General features: G+C 39.7%; 1 protein-coding gene across 8 annotated transcripts in view; it reads right to left on the reverse strand.

The window, feature by feature from the left end:
- The window catches only part of elmo2 (engulfment and cell motility 2), a 122,284-nt gene that overhangs the window by 79,989 nt on the left and 18,925 nt on the right, over nucleotides 1–23,370 (reverse strand). For all 8 annotated transcript variants that reach the window (XM_061984821.2, XM_061984819.2, XM_061984825.2 and 5 more), the window contains exons 4-7: nucleotides 22,838–22,878; nucleotides 10,869–10,941; nucleotides 9,749–9,799; nucleotides 329–498 (exon numbers count right to left, since the gene is read on the reverse strand). In XM_061984821.2, coding sequence (XP_061840805.1) covers nucleotides 329–498; nucleotides 9,749–9,799; nucleotides 10,869–10,941; nucleotides 22,838–22,878 — 335 coding nt within the window. The remainder of the gene's footprint in view (nucleotides 1–328; nucleotides 499–9,748; nucleotides 9,800–10,868; nucleotides 10,942–22,837; nucleotides 22,879–23,370) is intronic.

Below are 23,370 nucleotides of genomic sequence, written 5' to 3' on the forward strand. Positions count from 1 at the left end.
CTTTTTAAGCCAAAATGCGTCCGTTCTCCCTTTTCTGTGTCTGCTTGTAAGTACCGCGTGTGTGTGCACTGCCGAACATGCTTGTCTGCTCGTAAACCAGCAATGTCACGACGACGCGGGGGACCGGTACGTTTCAGAGACTGTATAATACCGAAAATTATTCATTAGTACCGCTGTACTATACTAATACCGCTATACCGTACAAACCTAGTTTGTATGTATGTGTTTTCTTCTCTTTTCTTGTTTTTTGTGTGTAAAGCACTTTTGTGTTGCCTGTGCATAAAAAGTGTTGCGTAAATAAAGTTTGATTTGACGAAAAAGCGCTCACTGTGTGCCACTCTCCACCAAGCGGGCCAGAGTTCCGATGCCCTCCATGTTTATGAACTCCGCGGCAAACGTGGGGTCTGCCGACAGCTTGGCCAGCTCCTTGAGAGCCTCCAGCCGGGCGTCTATCCCATGGGACTGGATTCGCTCCAGCAGCTGACGAGCAGCACGAGCCTATAAGCCACAAGAAGAAACCTTCAGTGAGTGGAGACCGAGTGTGAAACTGTCTTCATGTGCGTCATCTTATTCTCATTATTTTTCTACCTGGACCACTTACAGTACATCTAAGAAGTATTCACTTTGTCCACATTTTGTTATGTTACAGCTTTCTTCCACAATGGAATACATTAATTTTTGTCCTCAAAATTCTACACACAATAACCCATAATGACAACGTAAAAAGAATTTTTGCAAATGTATTAAAAAAAAATTGTTTTTTTTAAACATGTACTTAAGTATTGACATCCTTTGCTCAATACTTAGTTGATGCACCTTTGGCAGCAATTCCAGCCTCAAGTATTTTTGAATACGATGCCACAAGCTTGGCACACCTATCTTTGGGAACTTTCAACCATTCCTCTTTGCAGCACCTCTCAAGCTCCATCAGGTTGGCTGGGAAGCTTTTCATCCCGGATGTTTCTGTACATTCATCTTTCAGCATTCATCTTTCCCTTTATTTTTCATAAATTGACCACTTACAGTACATCTAAAAAGTATTCATCACTTTGTCCACATTTTGTTAGCTTACAGCCTTATTCCACAATGGAATACATTCATTTTTGTCCTCAAAATTCTCACACAATAGCCCATAATGACAACGCGAAAAGTTGTTTGTTTTTTTTGCAAATGTATTACAAAAAAAAAAAAAAATCACATGTACTTAAGTATTGACAGCCTTTGTTCAATACTTTGTTGATGCACCTTTGGCAGAAATTCCTGCCTTAAGTATTTTTTTAATACGATGCCACACGCTTGGCACACCTATCTTTGGGCATGTTCAACCATTCCTCTTTGCAGCACATCTCAAGCTCCATCAAGTTGGATGGGAAGTGTTGGTTTTCATCCAGGATGCATTCATCTTTCCCTCTATCCTGACTAGTCTCCCAGTTCCTGCTGCTAAAAAGCATCCCCACAGCATGATGCTGCCACCACCATGCTTCACTGTAGGGATTGTGTTGGCCTGGTGATGAGCGGCGCCTGGTTTCCTCCAAACCTTCACGCCAAAGACTTCAATATTTGTCTCATCAGACCAGAGAATTTAGTTTCTCATGGTCTGAGAGTCTTTCAGGTGCATTTTGGCAAACATTTGACTAAGAAATGGCTTCATTCTGGCCACTCCACCATACAGGCCTGATTGGTGGATTGTCCTTCTGGAAGGTTCTCCTCTCTCCACAGAGGAATGCTGTAGATCTGACAGAGTGACCATGGTCTTGGTCACCTCCCTGACTAGACTAAGATGAATACAGCAATGTACAGAGGCATCCAAGCTTCCCATCCAAGCTGATGGAGTTTGAGAGGTGCTGCAAAAAGGAATGAGAGAAAGTGCCCAAAGATAAGTGTGCCAAGCTTGTGGCATCGTGTTCAAAAATACTTGAGGCTGAAACTGCTGCCAAAGGTGCATCAACTAAGTATTGAGCAAAGGCTGTGAATACTTATGAACATAGGATTTTTTTAGTGTTAATAAATTTCCAAAAAAAAACAAAAAAACATTGCCACGTTGTTGTAATGGAGTATTGTGTGTAGAATTTTGAGGACAAAATGGATGTATTGTATTTTGCAGTGAAGCTGTGAATACTTTATGGATGCACTTTAGGACAACTATTACACACCTTAGGGACAAATGTATCTAGAAACTCAGGCGATTAATCACAAAAAAATGCATTAATCCCGTGTAAAGGAAGATTAATCATGATTTATTTTGACTGCCCAAAATTTGCTCCTTTAATGGAGTGACAGTTGGTAACCTGAAAGATACGATCAGTGATCAGGTCAATAAAAAGTCCAAATAAAAAGTCAGTGCCACTTCAAAATACACCCAGAGGGGACTTTGGATAAAACTGTTAACGAGTTTTTAAGCATTCAAAAAACACATAAAATCCTTGATGACATTTTTAGACAAAAAAATATATGTTTTTACAAATTACAAAATTTAATTAATGCACTTAAGTAATTTACTGTGATTAATCGCAATCGATCACAATGCAAAAGTGTGACTAATCTGATAAAAAAATTGAATCCTTTGACCGCACAAATGAAACAAACCAATACAAGGTCAGTCTTGAACTCTTATTGGCACTGAATTGTCTATAGAAGTATTATTATAGCACAATTATTTGCAAACCTGTATCTCAATCTGTGTAATATCACTTGTCAGGAAAATTAAAATCAACCTAAGCGTGTGTTTTAGATCTGCCTACATACTCTAATTAATAAATCATGATCCTTACTTCCTACCAATACTCCATCAGTGTTGGCGCTAGGAATTTTCAGTTGGCACATTGTGTAAATAGTAAATAAAAACAGAATACAATGATTTGCAAATCCTTTTCAACCTATATTCAATTGAATAGACTGCAAAGACAAGATACTTAACATTCGAACTGGAAAACTTTATTTTTTGCCAATATTAGCTCATTTGGGATTTGATGTCTGCAACATGTTTCAAAAAAGCTGGCACAAGTGGCAAAAAAGACTGAAAAAGTTGAGGAATGCTCATCAAACATTTATTTGGAACATCCCACAGGTGAACAGGCTAATTGGGAACAGGTGGGTGCCATGATTGGGTATAAAAGCAGCTTCCATGAAATGCTCAGTCATTCACAAACAAGGATGGGGCGAGGGTCAAGACTTTGTCAACAAATGCGTGAGCGACGTAGCTCAACCAAAACTGACGAAAAAGTCACATTCAGGTCACATTGCGATTAGACCAGAGCTCGGCAAAATGCGGCCCGTTAAGATTTTTAATCCGGCCCGCCGAACTTTGTACCGAACATAATTTTTTTAGACCTTTAAAATCAAAACTGCTATTATGATGTGCAGTGCTGTTTTTAAATGACCGTAAGTCTTGAACTATAGAAATATGTTTTCAGAGCAGCCAGCCAGAAACACGCGTCAGAAACAGATGCGGAAGCAGATTTGTACGTGATAATAAATCATATTGCGGGTGTTTATTACACTTTGCAGTACCTTATGTTGCTGTTTTTTTACATTTTTGTTGTGTTTTGCTTGGTCTGAGAAGTAAAAAAGGAGCAATGTTCATATGTTGTCGAAATAAAGTTGCATTTCCAATCAGATTTAAATCGGATTCAGACGACCTCCTGATGTGGCCTGAATCTGATGCCAAAAGATCAGATTTGAGGCACTTTGGAGCATTTAGAGACTAGCTGGACTGACAAAAGACTACTTAGAGACTAGTTGGACTGACTAAATATTCTTTAGAGACTAGTTGGACTGACTAAAGACTTCTTAGAGACTAGTTACACTGACTAAAATATCCTTAGAGACTAGTTGGACTGACTAAAGACTCCTTAAGAGACTAGTTGGACTGACTAAAGACTCCTTAAGAGACTAGTTGGACTGACTAAAATATCCTTAGAGACTAGTTAGACTGACTAAAATATTCTAAAAGACTAGTTGGACTGACTAAAATATCCTTAGAGACTAGTTCAGGGGTTGGCAACCTTTACCACTCAAAGAACCATTTTGACCAGTTTCACATATTAAAGAAAATAATGGGAGCCACAAAACTCTTGAAATTTAAAATGAAATAACACTGCATACTAGAGATGCGCGGATAGGCAATTATTTCATCCGCAACCGCATCACAAAAGTCGTCATCCACCCGAACTAACATTTTATCAAATTCACACCCGCCCGTTGTTATATATCTAATATAGACGATGCAAGGCATTAGTGAGGTTAGAAAGCTTTTGCCTGTTAAAGAAAGGAGACTGATCCAATGCAGCAGAGACATTCAATGCATTAATATCTCTTGGCCACGCATTAGTGGCTAAGAGATATTAATGCATGATAATATTATTTATCATTATTATAGTATTATTGTCATTTCCATTAAGAAAGTGTTGACTATTGTTGCCAATGCCCTCAGATCAGGAGTGCGTTCCTCACACTTTGTGTGCGCAGTTGCAGCAAGCAGAACGAGGCTTTTAAGAAGTTAAAAAAATGTTTTAGAAAGACTAGGCCTATATTTTCGTTAGGTAAAGAAAATGTTCTGAATTTATTTAAATGAATATTAACTTGTTAACGTTATAATGCTCAAATAGGGACGAGGGCGGGGTGCACAGTGAAACAGTGAACAATTTCGCGACAAAGATGAACCTTTATTGATTGATCTGCAGCCATGACAAAATATCAGACAATCTCCATTGTCAACGACAGGCATGAAAATAAAGATAAACACATAGCCTATGTTGTAGGCATAGGCATAGGCTCATACGTTTTTAAGTTGAAATAAAAAAATAAATAAAAAATGTGCCTCATAAGCCTTAGGCTGTCAATCACGCGCACAAACTTAAATTATACAATAACATATTTATGTCATCCCTATTTAAACAAAAATAAATTAAATAAATAATAATAATAAATTACCTGCAACTTATTGGCCAAGGCAAATCACGTAGCCAGCATTGCTATCATCCCGATTTACAACCTCATAAAAACGAGTCCACGCTGAACTTTTCTGGTCTTTTTTTCCTCTGGTCTTTAGTATTCCCTTTTTTAGTTTGTCGCGTACCACGTTTGCTGCCGGTGTTGCTATCTTTTTCTTTTTTTTTCTTCTGTTGTGTTGTGTTGTGGTGTGCTGCAGTGCCTGATGAATAATTGCCTGTTTCAAAGAGTGCTGCTCGTTTTTCGTATGTGGGTAACAACATTTAACTATGTATATATTTCCGAATTGGTTCAACCGCCACCCGCCCGAATCTATTTAAAATCTATTTTTTTCGTCATGTTACCCGCCCGACCCGCGGATTATCCGCGGACTCCGCGGTTGTGTCCGCAAACCGCGCATCTCTACTGCATACATAGTTTTTTTTTGCTTTGTACTATGTATAAACCAGGAGTCTCAGACACGCGGCCCGCACCTTAATATAAAAATGTAATGTTAGTGCGGCCCGCGAGTTTTATATGAATGGCGCTTGACAGCGTCATACTTGCCAACCCTCCCGATTTTTCCGGGAGACTCCCGAATTTCAGGGCAACTATTCTCTTGAACGTCTACTGATTTTCACCCAAACAACAATAATAAGGGCGTGCCGTGATGGCACAGCATTTAATGCCCTCTACAACCTTTACTAACAGCGTGCCGGACCAGCCACACATTGTTTGAGGCTTCTGCTTGCACACGTAAGTGACAGCAAGGCATACTTAGTCAACAGCCACACAGGTTACACTGACGGTGGCCGTATAAAACAACTTTAACACTCTTACTAATATGCGCCACACTGTGAACCAAAACCAAACAAGAATGACAAATACATTTCGGGAGAACATTCGCACCGTAACACAATATAAACACAACAGAAGAAATACTCAGAATCCCATGCAGCCCTCACTCTTCCGGGCTACATTATACACCCCCGCTATCACCAAACCCCGCCCACCTCAACCGACGCACGGAGGTGGGTTATTTCTTCTGTTGTGTTTATGTTGTGTTACGGTGCAGATGTTCTCCCGAAATGTGTTTGTCATTCTTGTTTGGTTTTGGTTCACGGTGTGGCGCATATTAGTAAGAGTGTTAAAGTTGTTTTATACGTGCACCGTCAGTGTAACCTGTGTGGCTGTTGACCAAGTATGTCTTGCAGTCACTAATGTGTGCAAGCAGAAGCTGCATATAACATGTGGCTGAGCTGGCACGCTGTTTGTACAGGTTGTAGAGGGCGTTAAATGCTGTGCCATCACGGCACACCCTTATTATTATTGTTGGGGTGAAAGTCGGAGAATATTAGCCCCGGGAGATTTCTGGGAAAGGCACTGAAATCCGGAAGTCTCCCGGGAAAGTCGGAGGGGGGTCGGCAAGTATTTAGCCAAGCCGCATCAGAGTGGTCAAAGAGCTGCATGCGGCTCCAGAGCCGCGGGTTGCCGACCCCTGGACTAGTTATACTGACTAAAATATCCTAAGATACTAGTTGGATTGACTAAAGACTCCTGAGAGACTCGTTGGACTGACTAAAATATCCTTAGAGACTGGTTGGACTGACTAAAGACTCCATATAAACTAGTTGGACTGACTAGATATTATTTAAAGACTAGTTGGACTGACGAAAGATTACTTAGAGACTAGTTGGACTGACTATAGACTTCTTAGAGACTAGTTAGTTGACTAAAATATCCTTAGAGACTAGTTAGACTGACTAAAATACCCTAAGAGACTAGTTGGACTGACTAAAGACTCTTTAGAGACCAGTTGGACTGACTAAAATATCCTTAGAGACTAGTTAGACTGACTAAAATATCCTAAGATACTAGATGGACTGACTAAAGACTCCTTAGAGACTAGTTAGACTGACTAAAATATCCTTAGAGACCGGTTGGACTGACTAAATAATACTTAAAGTCTAGTTGGAATGACTAAAGATTACTTAGAGACTAGTTGGATTGACAAAATATTATTTAGAGACTAGTTGGACTGACTATAGACTTCTTAGAGACCAGTTAGTTGACTAAAATATCCTTAGAGACTCATTAGACCGACTAAAATATCCTTAGAGACTAGTTAGACTGACTAAAATATCCTAAGATACTAGTTGGACTGACTAAAGACTACTTAGAGCAGGGGTGTCCAAAGTGCGGCCCGCAGCCACACATTCTGGAAATGCTATTGCAAAAATAAAAAAGAACATTAAACAAAGTGGAATGAGGTGAAATCTAACGAGAAAAAGTTGCAATGTTGACACAAAGCTGCCATGCAGGCTGTTTTTCTTTTCTTTTGTCTTTCTTTATTTTTCTTTGTTTGCCATTGCTCAAAAAAAAAATAATGACAAAAAAATCCATGTTATAATGAATTATTTTCAAGGCTACAATTACTTCAAATATTTCCCTTTAAAATGTTTTATGTGGTAAATATTGCATATATTGTGTAGTTGCCATATAAAAACATCAAAGTTTTATTTCACAAAAGAGCATAAAACAAACAAAACAATAGTTCAAACGTAAAATCGACAGATATATCTGAAGTTGAACTCGTAACTTAAGTGTTGAAAGTAAAAGAAAAACCTAATAAAAATGTATCACTTTATGAGTGGGGCACCTTTTGGATCCCAAATATATTTAGTGGTATTTTATTTATCTTTTCACTGTGATTACTCAAAAATATTAAATGATTAAAATCAATGGTATCCTGCATTATTGATCTTTTAGGGCTCTAAAACAAAATACTGCATATTTTAGTTTTAATATTAAAAACAAAGTTGTTTTTGACAAACAAAACTTTTTTTTTAATTACTTTATGTCAACTTGAAGTTGATATAGAGTTTTACTGGAAGCGTTAAATAAAAAATAATAATAATAATTGGACTTATTTTTAACATTTTAATGACTGAAACCCTTTATGGTCCCCGTAACCCCTAAAGGTAAAATAAATAAAAAAATCCATACATTTTGTTATGTTTTAAAAATGAAAAATATCAAAATGGCCCCCACATGCTTTAATTTTTCCGTGTGCAGCCCTCAATGGAAAAAGTTTGGATACCTTTGACTTAGAGACTGGTTGGACCGACTAAAATATCCTTAGAGACTAGCTGGACTGACTAAAGACTACTTAGAGACTAGGTCAGAGACTAGTTGGACTGACTAAAGACTACTTAGAGACTAGTTGGACCGACTAACATATCCTAAGAGACTAGTTAAACTGACTAAAGATTACTTAGAGACTAGTTGGACTGACAAAATATTCTTTAGGTCAAATGCAGAGGACAAATTTCACCACACCTAGTGTGTGTGACAATCATTGGTACTTTAACTTTAACTTAACTTTAGAGACTAGTTGGACTGACTATAGACTTCTTAGAGATCAGTTAGTTGACTAAAATATCCTTAGAGACTAGTTAGACTGACTAAAATATCCTTAGAGACTAGTTGGACTGACTAAAGACTACTTAGAGACTAGGTGGACCGACAAACATATCCTAAGAGACTAGTTGAACTGACTAAAGATTACTTAGAGACTAGTTGGACTGACAAAATATTCTTTAGGTCAAATGCAGAGGACAAATTTCACCACACCTAGTGTGTGTGACAATCATTGGTACTTTAACTTTAACTTAACTTTAGAGACTAGTTGGACTGACTATAGACTTCTTAGAGATCAGTTAGTTGACTAAAATATCCTTAGAGACTAGTTAGACTTACTAAAATATCCTTAGAGACTAGTTAGACTGACTAAAATATCCTAAGAGACTAGTTGGACTGACAAAAGATGACAGAGTCTAGTTGGATTGAATAAATATTATTTAGACTAGTTGGACTGACTAAAGACTATTTAGAGACTTTTTGGACTGAGTAAAGATTACTTAGAGACTAATTGGACTGACTAAAATATCCCTGGAGACTAGTTGGACAGACTAAAGATTCTTTAGAGACACATTCACACACTAAGGCCAATTAATAAACATTTAATAAAGTCAAATACAAATAAGGCAAGAAGAGAAATATCCAACACTTCTCTTTTCTAAAGTTAACCTGTACAGCAGATATAAATAATCTCCATCAACAATATGATTTGTCTGAGTGGCTGGACAGGACAGATAAAAAAATTTAAAAATGTAATCTATTTTTCAAAAATAGATTTTTTTTCAACAGTTAGAATAGTTACAAAGAGTCATGATTCTTTCTAAAATTGATTTTTTTTTGACAGCCCTACCATTTATTCATATTTTAATCCAATATAGTAATGTTGCCTGAGGCTGAGCCAATCGGTGGCTAAGATACTGAACAGGTATCTGGTTGGTTTGGCGTCCTCTAGTGGCCAACAGCACTGTCATGATGATCATTTCAGTTGATTTAGCTATTTGGATGCTTGAAAATGCTCCATTTTGGCCCCAGAATTGTAGAATGTGCTTTAAAAAAAATTATTTAAAAAAAACTGCATTCTGGTGAAACCCCAATATTTGAAGCACGATGTATGTAACTCTTCCAGAACTTCAGAACATTCAGCGGGAAATTCTTTCAGCACTTTACAAAATGAAAGTAGTTACAAAAAAACACAATGACATAATTAATAAAAACATATTATTATTTTTTCCTATAATTAATCATGTGTTGTAAGTACTTTTGATTGAAATGATGAATAACAAATTGAATAAATGATTGTGACTAAAATTAATGCTAAGGGCAAAAAACAAACGTGTTTAGTTTTTGTCCGATAACCATACAAAAACAATCATGTAGAAAATGAAGTATTTTGACTCACAGGAGAAATGGCTAAGCGAAGGATGGTGCCGTTCTTAATGTCCCCACGACTCTGAAAGAAGAGGCACATTTTCAGCATTCACGTACATTAACTCACAAACGCAAGGCCGCCACATTTTTGTCTGAACCGCAGCTCCACACAGTGTTGGCGGCACTCATACAGCCCTCGACCAGACATACAGGTAAAAGCCAGTAAATTAGAATATTTTGAAAAACTTGATTTATTTCAGTAATTGCATTCAAAAGGTGTAACTTGTACATTATATTTATTCATTGCACACAGACTGATGCATTCAAATGTTTATTTCATTTAATTTTGATGATTTGAAGTGGCAACAAATGAAAATCCAAAATTCCGTGTGTCACAAAATTAGAATATTACTTAAGGCTAATACAAAAAAGGGATTTTTTAGAAATGTTGGCCAACTGAAAAGTATGAAAATGAAAAATATGAGCATGTACAATACTCAATACTTGGTTGGAGCTCCTTTTGCCTCAATTACTGCGTTAATGCGGCGTGGCATGGAGTCGATGAGTTTCTGGCACTGCTCAGGTGTTATGAGAGCCCAGGTTGCTCTGATAGTGGCCTTCAACTCTTCTGCGTTTTTGGGTCTGGCATTCTGCATCTTCCTTTTCACAATACCCCACAGATTTTCTATGGGGCTAAGGTCAGGGGAGTTGGCGGGCCAATTTAGAACAGAAATACCATGGTCCGTAAACCAGGCACGGGTAGATTTTGCGCTGTGTGCAGGCGCCAAGTCCTGTTGGAACTTGAAATCTCCATCTCCATAGAGCAGGTCAGCAGCAGGAAGCATGAAGTGCTCTAAAACTTGCTGGTAGACGGCTGCGTTGACCCTGGATCTCAGGAAACAGAGTGGACCGACACCAGCAGATGACATGGCACCCCAAACCATCACTGATGGTGGAAACTTTACACTAGACTTCAGGCAACGTGGATCCTGTGCCTCTCCTGTCTTCCTCCAGACTCTGGGACCTCGATTTCCAAAGGAAATGCAAAATTTGCATGGTTGGGTGATGGTTTGGGGTGCCATGTCATCTGCTGGTGTCGGTCCAATTTGAGTGTGTGATGACAGAATGAGGGAGGAAAGCATGCAGCTCACCTGTTCAGTGATATAAAGCTGAGGACCGTCAGCATACCGCAGAGCAAACTGTTCTGCGCCTGACAAAGACCACCTGAAGATCGTGGACATAAAGTCTGATTAAAATGGCATTTATGTCATTTCCACCATTACTACAGCACCACCACGAAATGTAACTGAAAGCCAGAGTGCTTTGTGTGCACCAATGGGGAAACCTGCGAGACGGCAAAGGAAACATTATCAGTGGGTGTCGGGATTTTTTCTTTCTTTTTTCTGAGACTGGTGAAAGTGAAGCGATAACTAGTATTAGCGTGCACACTGCAGGGAGGAGGACCAAGGTGTTTAGAAAGGTCTAGACGTGCAAGGTACGAAAACATCAGCAAACAAGTCACAGTTAAAGTACGTTTAGGATACATAAGGATGGTTTATGATGAAATAAAACTGACTGTGACACCCTCTTTAAAGAAAACAGGAAATAAAATGAAATGTCTTCTGACTTTTGCATTGAAAATAACAACTGATCACATATTAATAAAATAAATAAACATAACAGATCAGAGACAGACATAGGATTGTAAATAATAAGAATGAAATTAAATAAACATAACAGATCACAGACACATGATTGTCACTCAAAAATGGCAGCCAAATAACAATAAAATAATTACATTATCCATCTTTTTTTGGATGTGTTGCAATCAAATATGTTTATTTAAAATAAACTATAATATTACAAAAAGTAACAAATATGAATAGCATAGGAAAACATGTCAATAATAATAATAAAATAAACATAAGAGCTCACAGACAAAAACTAAATCATCATTCAAAACAGTGCAACCAAAATAAACACTCCTAGTTTTTGTTTGACATAATCATAATCATAATATATTACATTTATTCACCTCTTTTCTATGTGTTGTACTCAAATAGGTTTATTTGAAATTAAACTACAATTATTACACAAAGTAACAAATATGAACAGTATAGAAAGATGTCAAGAATCAAAAAAATTAAAAACTACTTTGTCACTTTGTTAATCCTATTTTGTTATATATTAGACATAATAATCATACAAATATTGCATTCCGTTGTGTGTTCAAATGTGTTTATGTCAAAATGAATGTCATTATTACAAAAAATATGGAGCATACAAAAACAATAATAACCCTCCACCACCTGACATGTGTAATATTGACCCCCTTCACACCTTGAAGTCCAAAGTCAAAACCCACCTGTTCCAAACTGCATACTCACTGCAACTGTTGTTTTAATTGCTGTATCTGCATATTGTCAAATGTCAGTGGGTTTTTGTTTTATTCAATGTATTGTCATTATTAAATAGAACAACAAATACATATTGAAGTAAACATTCAGACAAAATGAATGAAAAAAAGGAATTCATTAGTATTGAATTGCACACTCTAGTACACAAATGTCAAACTCAAGGCCCGGGGGCCAGTTCTGGCCCGCTACATCATTTTATGTGACCCACGAAAGTCTGGAAAAAATGGGTTTCAATAAAATACTTTTGTTTTTTTACTAAATGCATTCGTTCTTTCAGTTTTGACAGAAAGCAAACTGAAGTAGAACCGTCCACAGCGTTTCTGCTCAAAAGGATACTTCATTCTTCATTCCCAGCAACGTTGATAAGTTTTACAATATAACTAAAACAATTCTTACTTACTAAACCGTTCCATGTGTGATGTCTGTAGGAGTGTTTTCATGCATATTTGTACGTGCTATCGTAATGTAATGAAGTCAGCGTAGTTAGCACAAGCTAATATGCTAACTCGTTTACAAGTGTCTGTGTTAGTATAATTAACTTACAATAGCATTCTTTTTGTATTTTTTCAATTTTGTAAATTCACCAAAAGGTCATAGTAAAATTAATGAGTCCGTTAGCTGATTGGAGAGCTAGCCGGGAGTGGACCACTCCTCTTATTGAGTCTGTTTAGCTCACTCATAGGTGTCAAACCCAAGGCCCAGGGGCCAGGTCTAGCCCGCCACATCATTCTATGTAGCCCGTAAAAGCCTGGAAAAAATGGGTTTCAAAGAAATACTTTTGTCTTTTTTTTTTTTAAATAAATGCATTCGTTTTTTCAATTTTGACAGAAAAAAAAAACAGAAGTAGAACCGTCCACAGCGTTTTTGCTCAAAAGGATTCTTCATTCTTCAGTCCGAGCAACGTTTATAAGTTTTACAATATAGCTAAAACAATTCTTACTCACTAAACCGTCCCGTGTGTGATGTCTGTAGGAGTGTTTTCATGCATATTTGTACATGCTATCGTAATGTAATGAAGCCAGCGTAGTTAGCACGAGCTAATATGCTAACTCGTTTACAAGTGTCTGTGTTAGTATAATCAACTTACAAACCCCGTTTCCATATGAGTTGGGAAATTGTGTTAGATGTAAATATAAACGGAATACAATGATTTGCAAATAATTTTCAACCCATATTCAGTTGAATATGCTACAAAGACAACATATTTGATGTTCAAACTGATAAACATTTTTTTTTTTTGCAAATAATCATTAACTTTAGAATTTGATGCCAGCAACACGTGACAACGAAGTTGGGAAAGGTGGCAATAAATACTGATAAAGTTGAGGAATGCTCATCAAACACTTATTTGGAACATCCCACATGTGAACAGGCAAATTGGGAACAGGTGGGTGCCATGATTGGGTATAAAAGTAGATTCCATGAAATGCTCAGTCATTCACAAACAAGGATGGGGCGAGGGTCACCACTTTGTCAACAAATGTGTGAGCTGATTGTTGAACAGTTTAAGAAAAACCTTTCTCAACCAGCTATTGCAAGGAATTTAGGGATTTCACCATCTACGGTCCGTAATATCATCAAAGGGTTCAGAGAATCTGGAGAAATCACTGCACGTAAGCAGCTAAGCCCGTGACCTTCGATCCCTCAGGCTGTACTGCATCAACAAGCGACATCAGTGTGTAAAGGATATCAACACATGGACTCAGGAACACTTCAGAAACCCACTGTCAATAACTACAGTTGGTCGCTACATCTGTAAGTGCAAGTTAAAACTCTCCTATGCAAGGCGAAAACCGTTTATCAACAACACCCAGAAATGCCGTCGGCTTCGCTGGGCCTGAGCTCATCTAAGATGGACTGATACAAAGTGGAAAAGTGTTATGTGGTCTGACGAGTCCACATTTCAAATTGTTTTTCGAAACTGTGGACGTCGTGTCCTCCGGACCAAAGAGGAAAAGAACCATTCGGATTGTTATAGGCGCAAAGTGTAAAAGCCAGCATCTGTGATGGTATGGGGGTGTATTAGTGCCCAAGACATGGGTAACTTACACATCTGTGAATTGATTGATTGAAACTTTTATTAGTAGATTGCACAGTGAAGTACATATTCCGTACAATTGACCACTAAATGGTAACACCCGAATAAGTTTTTCAACTTGTTTAAGTGGGGTCCACGACAGACATGATACAGATATATACTATTTCCATAATACAGTCATCACACAAGATAATCATCACAGTACATAAATTTAATTATTTACATTATTTACAATCCGGGGTGTGGGATATGGAGGGGGGAGGGGGGGTTAAGTTTGGTTGGAATCAACACTTCAGTCATCAACAATTGCATCATCAGAGAAATTGACATTGGAACAGTGTAGGTCTGACTTGGTACATATGTACAGCAAGTATTCGACACAGACAGAGAGATCAGAAATTATAAGAAAAAGTGACTATATTTGATTGTTTACATTTAATTATTTACAATCCGAGGAGGTATGATAAGGAAGGGAGGGTGTTAGTTTAGGGTTGAAGTTGCCTGGAGGTGTTCTTTTAGTGCGGTTTTGAAGAAGGATAGAGATGCACTTTCTTTTACACCTGTTGGGAGTGCATTCCACATTGATGTGGCATAGAAAGAGAATGAGTTAAGACCTTTGTTAGATCGGAATCTGGGTTTAACGTGGTTAGTGGAGCTCCCCCTGGTGTTGTGGTTATGGTGGTCATTTACGTTAAGGAAGTAGTTTGACATGTACTTCGGTATCAGGGAGGTGTAGCGGATTTTATAGACAAGGCTCAGTGCAAGTTGCTCTGTCCTCCACCCTGAGCCAGCCCACTTTGGAGAAGTGGGTAGGAGTGAGGTGTGATCTGGGGTGGAGGTCTAGAAGTAATCTGACTAGCTTGTTCTGGGATGTTTGGAGTCTAGATTTGAGGGTTTTGGAGGTGCTAGGGTACCAGGAGGTGCATGTGTAATCAAAAAAGGGTTGAACGAGAGTTCCCGCCAGAATCTTCATGGTGCTTTTGTTGACCAGAGAGGAGATTCTATAGAGAAATCTTGTTCGTTGGTTGACCTTTTTGATTACCTTGGTTGCCATTTCTCACAGGAAAGATTAGCCTCTAGAATGGAACCTACAGTAGGTAGGTGACCTCATCCTTCCTGGCGATAACAATGTCACCCACTTTTATAGTGAAGTCACTGACTTTCTTAAGGTTGATGTGGGACCCAAATAGGATGGATTCCGTTTTACCTAAGTGTATGGATAGCTTGTTGTCAGCGAGCCAGGTGAAAATTCTACAGAGTTCAGCACTGAGGATTTTCTCCACCTGTGACTTGTCCTTGCCGGATACCAGCAGGGCCGAGTCATCCGCAAACAAAAACAATTCACAGTCGCATGCTGATGACATGTCGTTTATGTATATTAGGAACAGTAAAGGCCCCAATATACTGCCTTGGGGGACTCCACAGCTTACTGAGAGGGCGGGGAACACGGTGTCGTTCAACTCAACCACCTGTTTCCTCCCCTCCAAGTAAGATTGTATCCAGCTCGATGAGGTTTTATCAAATCCGATTGCTCTGAGCTTATCCAACAGTATAGTGTGGTTAACGGTGTCAAAGGCCTTCTGAAGGTCCAGCATGACCATGCCGCAGTATTTGCCCGCGTCCACCTCATGTTTGATGTGGTCGGTCAGATAGAGAAGGCATGTGTCAGTGGAATGGTTAGTTCTGAAGCCGGATTGGAATTTGTACATGAGTTTATTTGTGGCAAGGTAACTATCGACCTGTTCATAAACTATTTTTTCCATTACTTTCGAAATGGAACTGAGAATAGAAACAGGTCTGTAGTTGCCAGGTTCTAATTTGCTTCCTTTTTTAGAGAGGGGAGTTACTCTTGCTATTTTGAAATCTTTTGGTACTTGGCCTTGAGTAATTGAGAGGTTTATTATGTGCGTGATGATCGGGGCAATGGTGGTGGCAGAGTCCATGAGGAATCTGGAGGGGATATTATCAAGGCCGGTGGCCTTGTTTGGGTGGAGCGCGCTCAATTTTTTAATCACCTCATCAGCTAAGACCATTTCTAATTTGAAATCGTTGTTGGATACTCCTAGCTTTCTGTAGAAGGCTTTAATGTGTTCTACACCAAAGCGACCAGAGTGGTAAGACAGCTTGTTGACTAGAGTTGTGGCTATGCTGGTGAAAAAGGTGTTAAGTCTGCTTACTACCTCCATTTTGTCTGTAATGAGGGGGTCACCCTCCTTGATGTTGATGTTGGTGAGTCTGGTTTTAAGTTTCTGGCTGCAACCAGGAAGCTGGTTGTTGAGGATTTTCTAGAGCTCACGTGGCTTATTTGTGTTTTCCTCTATTTTGTCGGTAATGTAATTTTTTTTTAGGATTTAGTCAGGTTAGTTGTCTTATTTCTTAATTTATTGCATTGCTTTTTGAGTGTTGAAAGGAGTGATTTGAGGTTATTATTGGGTTGTTTATCTATTTCGGTTTTGCACTTTTGGTATTCGGAGTATTTTCTGTCTCTGTCTTTTATGGCAGCCAATAGGTCTGGATTCATCCATGGTTCAGAGCGGGCTTTGATCCTGACTGTTCTAACGGGAGCCATATAATTTAGTATCGCTAGGAACGCTGTTTTGAAGCGATCCCAAGCAACATCGACCAGGTTGCTCGTGAGCACAGGGGACCAGTCCCACTCACCTAATTTAAGGTTGAAATGATCACTGGAGTATGTTTTAACGGATCTGGATTGAGCTGCTATATGGCCATTGGCTTTGGGTTTAGTTATTTTGCGGGTGCAGAAGGTTAGATAGTGGTCGCTAAGACCACAGATCATGACCCCACTATTTTTGATGTTATGCCAGTCTGATGAGAGAATGAGATCTATGGTTGATTGGGTGGAATCACACACCCTTGTGGGTAGTGTTATTAGTTGGGAGAGGCCGTGCAGATTACCAAGCTTGCTGTAAGATTTGAAAACAGGCGCATCTCTACGTTGAACATCTGTGTTCAGATCTCCAGTTATAATTTTCTCCACGTTGTCTACACCAGCGAAGCACTCCTCGAAAGCACCATAGAAATCACTCTGATTAGGGGGTCTGTAAACATTATTGTGGTTAAGATCGGTGCGAGTTATGTATTTAATATCCTGGTGAATATACATACAAACACCACCACCATGTTTATTCCTGTACTTTCTAATAACCGAGAAGTTTTCTATCTCTATCTCTGAGTCAGAAACACCTTGATCTAATTTAGTTTCAGAGAAACACAAGATTTTTACCTTATTGTTGTGGAACATTTCTCTGATTTGGTCGAGTTTAGTTCCAGAGAGACTGTTCACATTAAGGTGGATGATGTGTAGCCCACTGGAACCAAAAATAACATCAGAGTCCGCTGGGGAGAGGTATTGTCCAGAAGATGGAGTTGTATTGCAGTCTAATTCACTGTTTGTGCGGAGAGACTTGGGGGAGGGGGAGAGAGGCACGTTGTTCAACGGCCAGGTGATGGGGGAGGGGCGTAGTTGAAGAAGTTTTGCGGGTTTTGGTGATGTTGTTGTTGTTGTTGTTGAGAACAACGACCAAGTTTGTACAAAGAATCCCCTGTATCCCGTGTAGACCTTGGGGGGTCCAGGTGACGCGGTGAAGACCCCCAGGGCCTCGGGAGAGGCCAGGATGACCTCCGCACTGTTGATGTCGACAGTCACCTCGTTGACCGCCGCCGCGTTGTTCGCCGCCGGGCCGCTGTTCCCCGCCGCTGCCGCCGAGCCGCTGTCCTCCACCGCCGCCGCCGACCGTGTCGATGAACGGGGTGAAGTCCTCTGTCGAGCCGCCGATCACTGGAGCACAGGTGAGCTCGGGTTGTGATGAGCAGATAGGAGGTCCCGAAGCTAAGTTAGCTTCAATGGCGTCGTTAGCAGTAGCATTGCTAGGCTTCGCCAGCCGGGACAACATTAACCGGGTGGTTACAGGTCCAGGGTTGAGTTCAGTGTCTCCTGAGAGTAGAAGTAATAGTAGTATTGTTGATCTTCGGTCTATCCTTCCAGTCAGGGGCATGTTTCTTCTGTTTCGATCTGCAGTTAAGCACGATGCTATCACGTTAGCTCCGAAGCTAGAGTGCTTCGCCGATGTATTAACAATGAGATAAAAGTCACTGTGATTGTCCATTTCGCGTTCATGACTCTCATTTTCAAGAAGGTAAAGGATCCGAGGTGGTTTAAAATACAAATCCGTGATCCACAATATAAAAAGGAGAAAGCGTGGAATCAAACGACCGCTACCGTGGGAGGGAAAAAAGATGCGACCGCTCTCCATGACAACTGCGCGAACACAGACATTAATGCTGAAAGGTACATACAGGTTTTGGAGCAACATATGTTGCCATCCAAGCAACGTTACCATGGACGCCACTGCTTATTTCAGCAAGACAATGCCAAGCCACGAGTTACATCAACGTGGCTTCATAGTAAAAGAGTGCGGGTACTAGACTGGCCTGCCTGTAGTGCAGACCTGTCACCCATTGAAAATGTGTGGCGCATTATGAAGCCTAAAATACCACAACGGAGACCCCCGGACTGTTGAACAACTTAAGCTGTACATCAAGCAAGAATGGGAAAGAATTCCACCTGAGAAGCTTAAAAAATGTGTCTCCTCAGTTCCCAAACGTTTACTGAGTGTTGTTAAAAGGAAAGACCATGTAACACAGTGGTGAACATGCCCTTTCCCAACTACTTTGGCACGTGTTGCAGCCATGAAATTCTAAGTTAATTATTATTTGCAAAAAATAAATAAAGTTTATGAGTTTGAACATCAAATATCTTGTCTTTGTAGTGCATTCAATTGAATATGGGTTGAAAAGGATTTGCAAATCATTGTATTCCGTTTATATTTACTTCTAACAAAATTTCCCAACTCATATGGAAACGGGGTTTGTACAATATCATTCTTTTTGTATTTTTTCCAATTTTGTAAATTCACCAAAAGGTCATAGTAAAATGAATGAGTCCGTTAGCTGATTGGAGAGCTAGCCGGGAGTGGACCACTCCTCTTATTGAGTCTGTTTAGCCCACAGGTGTCAAACTCAAGGCCCGGGGGGCCAGTTCTCGCCCGCCACATCATTCTATGTAGCCCGCAAAAGCCTGGAAAAAATGGGTTTCAATAAAATACTTTTTCTTTTTTTTTTTTACTAAATGCATTGGTTCTTTTAATTTTGACAGAAAAAAAATGTGTATTTTAAACTTTAATATTATCTGACCATATTATCTGACCATATATTATTATATACTGTATTGCAAATTGATAGCTGTGGTCTGACACAAATAATAAATGAACCCACGCATCGCAACGGTAATACGATAGATCTAGTGCTTGTCAGGGGTGTCACCACCTCCAAAGTTATGATACTCCCGTATACTAAAGAAATGTCCGATCATTACCTTATAAGATTCGAAGTTCTGACTCATTGTCAACAAGCTAATAATAATAATAACTACTATAGCAGCCGCAACATTAATGCTGCCACAACGATGACTCTTGCTGACCTACTGCCTTCGGTAATGGCAACATTCCCAAATTATGTCGGCTTTATTGATAACCTCACTAACAACTATGACGATGCTCTGCGCGAAACCATTGATAGTATAGCACCGCTAAAGCAAAAAAGGGCCCCTAAAAGGCGCACACCATGGTTTACAGAAGAAACTAGAGCTCATAAATTATCATGTAGAAAGCTGGAACGCAAATGGCACGCGACTAAACTTGAGGTTTTCCATCAAGCATGGAGTGATAGTTTAATAACTTGTAAACGCATGCTTACCTTAGCTAAAGCTAAATATTACTAAAATCTCATCCGCCTCAACAAAAACGACCCTAAATTTTTGTTTAGTACAGTAGCATCGCTAACCCAACAAGGGACTCCTCCCAATAGCTCCACCCACTCGGCAGATGACTTTATGAATTTCTTTAATAAGCTAATTGAACTCATTAGAAAGGAGACTAAAGACAACGCATCCCAGCTACAACTTGGTTATATTAACACAGATACGACTGTATATACGACGGATACCGCCCTCCAAAATACGTTCTCTTTTTGATGAAATAACATTAGAGGAACTATTACGGCGTGTAAGTGGGATAAAACAAACAACATGTTTACTTGACCCACTTCCTGGGTAACTTATCAAGGAGCTTTTTGTATTATTAGGTCCATCAGTGCTAAATATTATAAACGTATCACTTTCCTCTGGCACTGTTCCACTAGCATTCAAAAAAGCGGTTATTCATCCTCTGCTCAAAAGACCTAACCTCGATCCTGACCTCATGATAAACTACCGACCAGTGTCCCACCTTCCGTTTATTTTGAAAATCCTCGAAAAAAATTGTTGCACAGCAGCTAAATAAACACTTAGTGTCTAACAATCTCTGTGAACTTTTTCAATCCGGTTTCAGGGCAAATCACTCTACGGAGACAGCCCTTGCAAAAATGACTAATGATCTATTGCTAACGATGGATTCTGATGCGTCATCTATGTTGCTGCTTCTTGATCTTAGCGCTGCTTTCGATACCGTCGATCATAATATTTTATTAGAACGCATCAAAACACGTATTGGTATGACAGGCTTAGCCTTGTCTTGGTTTAACTCTTATCTTACTGACAGGATGCAGTGCGTCACCCATAACAATGTGACCTCGGACTATGTTAAGGTAGCGTGCGGAGTTCCCCAGGGTTCGGTTCTTGGCCTTGTACTCTTTAGAATTAACATGCTGCCGCTAGGCGACATCATACGCAAATACGGTGTTAGCTTTCACTGTTATGCTGATGACACCCAACTCTACATGCCCCTAAAGCTGACCAACACGCCGGATTGTAGTCAGCTGGAGGCGTGTCTTAATGAAATTAAAAAATGGATGTCCGCTAACTTCTTGCAACTCAACGCCAAGAAAACGGAAATGCTGATTATCGGTTCTGCTAGACACCGACATTTATTTAATAATACCACCTTAACATTTGACAACCAAACAATTACACAAGGCGACTCGGTAAAGAATCTGGGTATTATCTTCGACCCAACTCTCTCGTTTGAGTCACACATTAAGAGTGTTACTAAAACGGCCTTCTTTCATCTCCGTAATATCGCTAAGATTCGTTCCATTTTGTCCACTAGCGACGGTGAGATCATTATTCATGCGTTCGTTACGTCTCGTCTCGATTACTGTAACGTATTATTTTCAGGCCTCCCTATGTCTAGCATTAAAAGATTACAGTTGGTACAAAATGCAGCTGCTAGACTTTTGACAAGAACAAGAAAGTTTGATCATATTACGCCTATACTGGCTCACCTGCACTGGCTTCCTGTGCACTTAAGATGTGACTTTAAGGTTTTACTACTTACGTATAAAATACTACACGGTCTAGCTCCAGCCTATCTTGCCGATTGTATTGTACCATATGTCCCGGCAAGAAATCTGTGTTCAAAGAACTCCGGCTTATTAGTGATTCCCAGAGCCCAAAAAAAATCTGCGGGCTATAGAGCGTTTTCTATTCGGGCTCCAGTACTATGGAATGCCCTCCCGGTAACAGTTAGAGATGCTACCTCAGTAGAAGCATTTAAGTCCCATCTTAAAACTCATTTGTATACTCTAGTCTTTAAATAGCCCCCCTTTTTAGACCAGTTGATCTGCCGTTTCTTTTCTTTTCTCCTCTGCCCCACTCTCCCTTGTGGAGGGGGAGACACACAGGTCCGGTGGCCATGGATGAAGTGCTGGCTGTCCAGAGTCGAGACCCGGGGTGGACCGCTCGCCTGTGCATCAGTTGGGAACATCTCTGCGCTGCTGACCCGTCTCCGCTCGGGATGGTCTCCTGCTGGCCCCACTATGGACTGGACTCTCACTGTTATATTGGATCCACCATGGACTGGACTTTCGCTGATATGTTGGATCCACTATGGACTGGACTTTCACAATATTATGTCAGACCCACTCGACATCCATTGCTTTCGGTCTCCCATAGAGGGGAGGGGGGGGGGGGGGGGGGGGGGGGGGGGGGGGGGGTTACCCACATATGCGGTCCTCTCCAAGGTTTCTCATAGTCATTCACATCGACGTCCTACAGGGGTGAGTCTTTCCTTGCCCTTATGTAGGCTCTGTACCGAGGATGTCGTTGTGGCTTGTGCAGCCCTTTGAGACACTTGTGATTTAGGGCTATATAAATAAACATTGATTGATTGATTGATTGACATTTTCGTGATATAAAAACAAACAGCTACATTTTTGCCTGTCACCTTTATTTATTTATTTAAAGCAAGTTATACATAAAAAAAATGTAATAATCAAATACATTTCGATTATTCATGATTAATTACAGGTTATTACCCGCATGCATAATGTAGATACATTTTTTAAAAGGGGCCCTCTGAAAGCAGCTATTACTGCGATGTCGCTTACCACCTCCTACATGCGCCAATATCTACAAAATATGTTGCTAAAACAGCAAAACGAACCGAAAAAAAATGCAATGGTTAAAAATATTGAAAAACATCTTTTAAACAGAGCCAAATTAAATGGCGTGAATTTGCTGGTGCCATGTACTGTATCTTTAAAATTGTGTCGGCAGCCTTTTCCTGTTTTACCAACTTAACACACATATCAGTGTCATCATACGCATAACCTCATAATAAGTACGTTACAAAACGGCGAGGAGACTTACCCGTCACACACTTCTCGAATGATTGAAGCCAACGGTCTTTTCTGCCAATAGAGGAGGCAAGAAGTGTTCAAAGAAAGACATTTTCACTTTTAATGTTGAACTACGTCACTGGTATGAACATGAATACTTTTAACAACACAATACTACCGTATTTTTTGGACTGTAAGGCGCACGTAAAATCCTTTCATTTTCTCAAAACTCGACAGAGCGCCTTATAACCCGGTGCGCCTAATGTACGGCATAATTCTGGTTGTGCTTACCTACCTCGAAGCTATTTTATTTGGTACATGGTGTAATAAGTGTGACCAGTAGATGGCAGTCACACATAAGAGATACGTGTAGACTGCAATATGATGGCAGTAAACAACACCAAAACTTTAAATGTTCCATTGTGAATATAGAACATTACACACTGCGCTCAAAAACCTGTCAAAATGGTTTTAGTACGACTTCGGTAAGCAATGAAGCCGCACCGCTTGATGGATTGTACTGTGCTTCAACATTGGAATATTATTATGGTGTGTGTATAAGGA

Source organism: Nerophis lumbriciformis, linkage group LG23 (assembly GCF_033978685.3).
Source record: "Nerophis lumbriciformis linkage group LG23, RoL_Nlum_v2.1, whole genome shotgun sequence".
In the NCBI taxonomy this organism is placed as follows: domain Eukaryota; kingdom Metazoa; phylum Chordata; class Actinopteri; order Syngnathiformes; family Syngnathidae; genus Nerophis; species Nerophis lumbriciformis.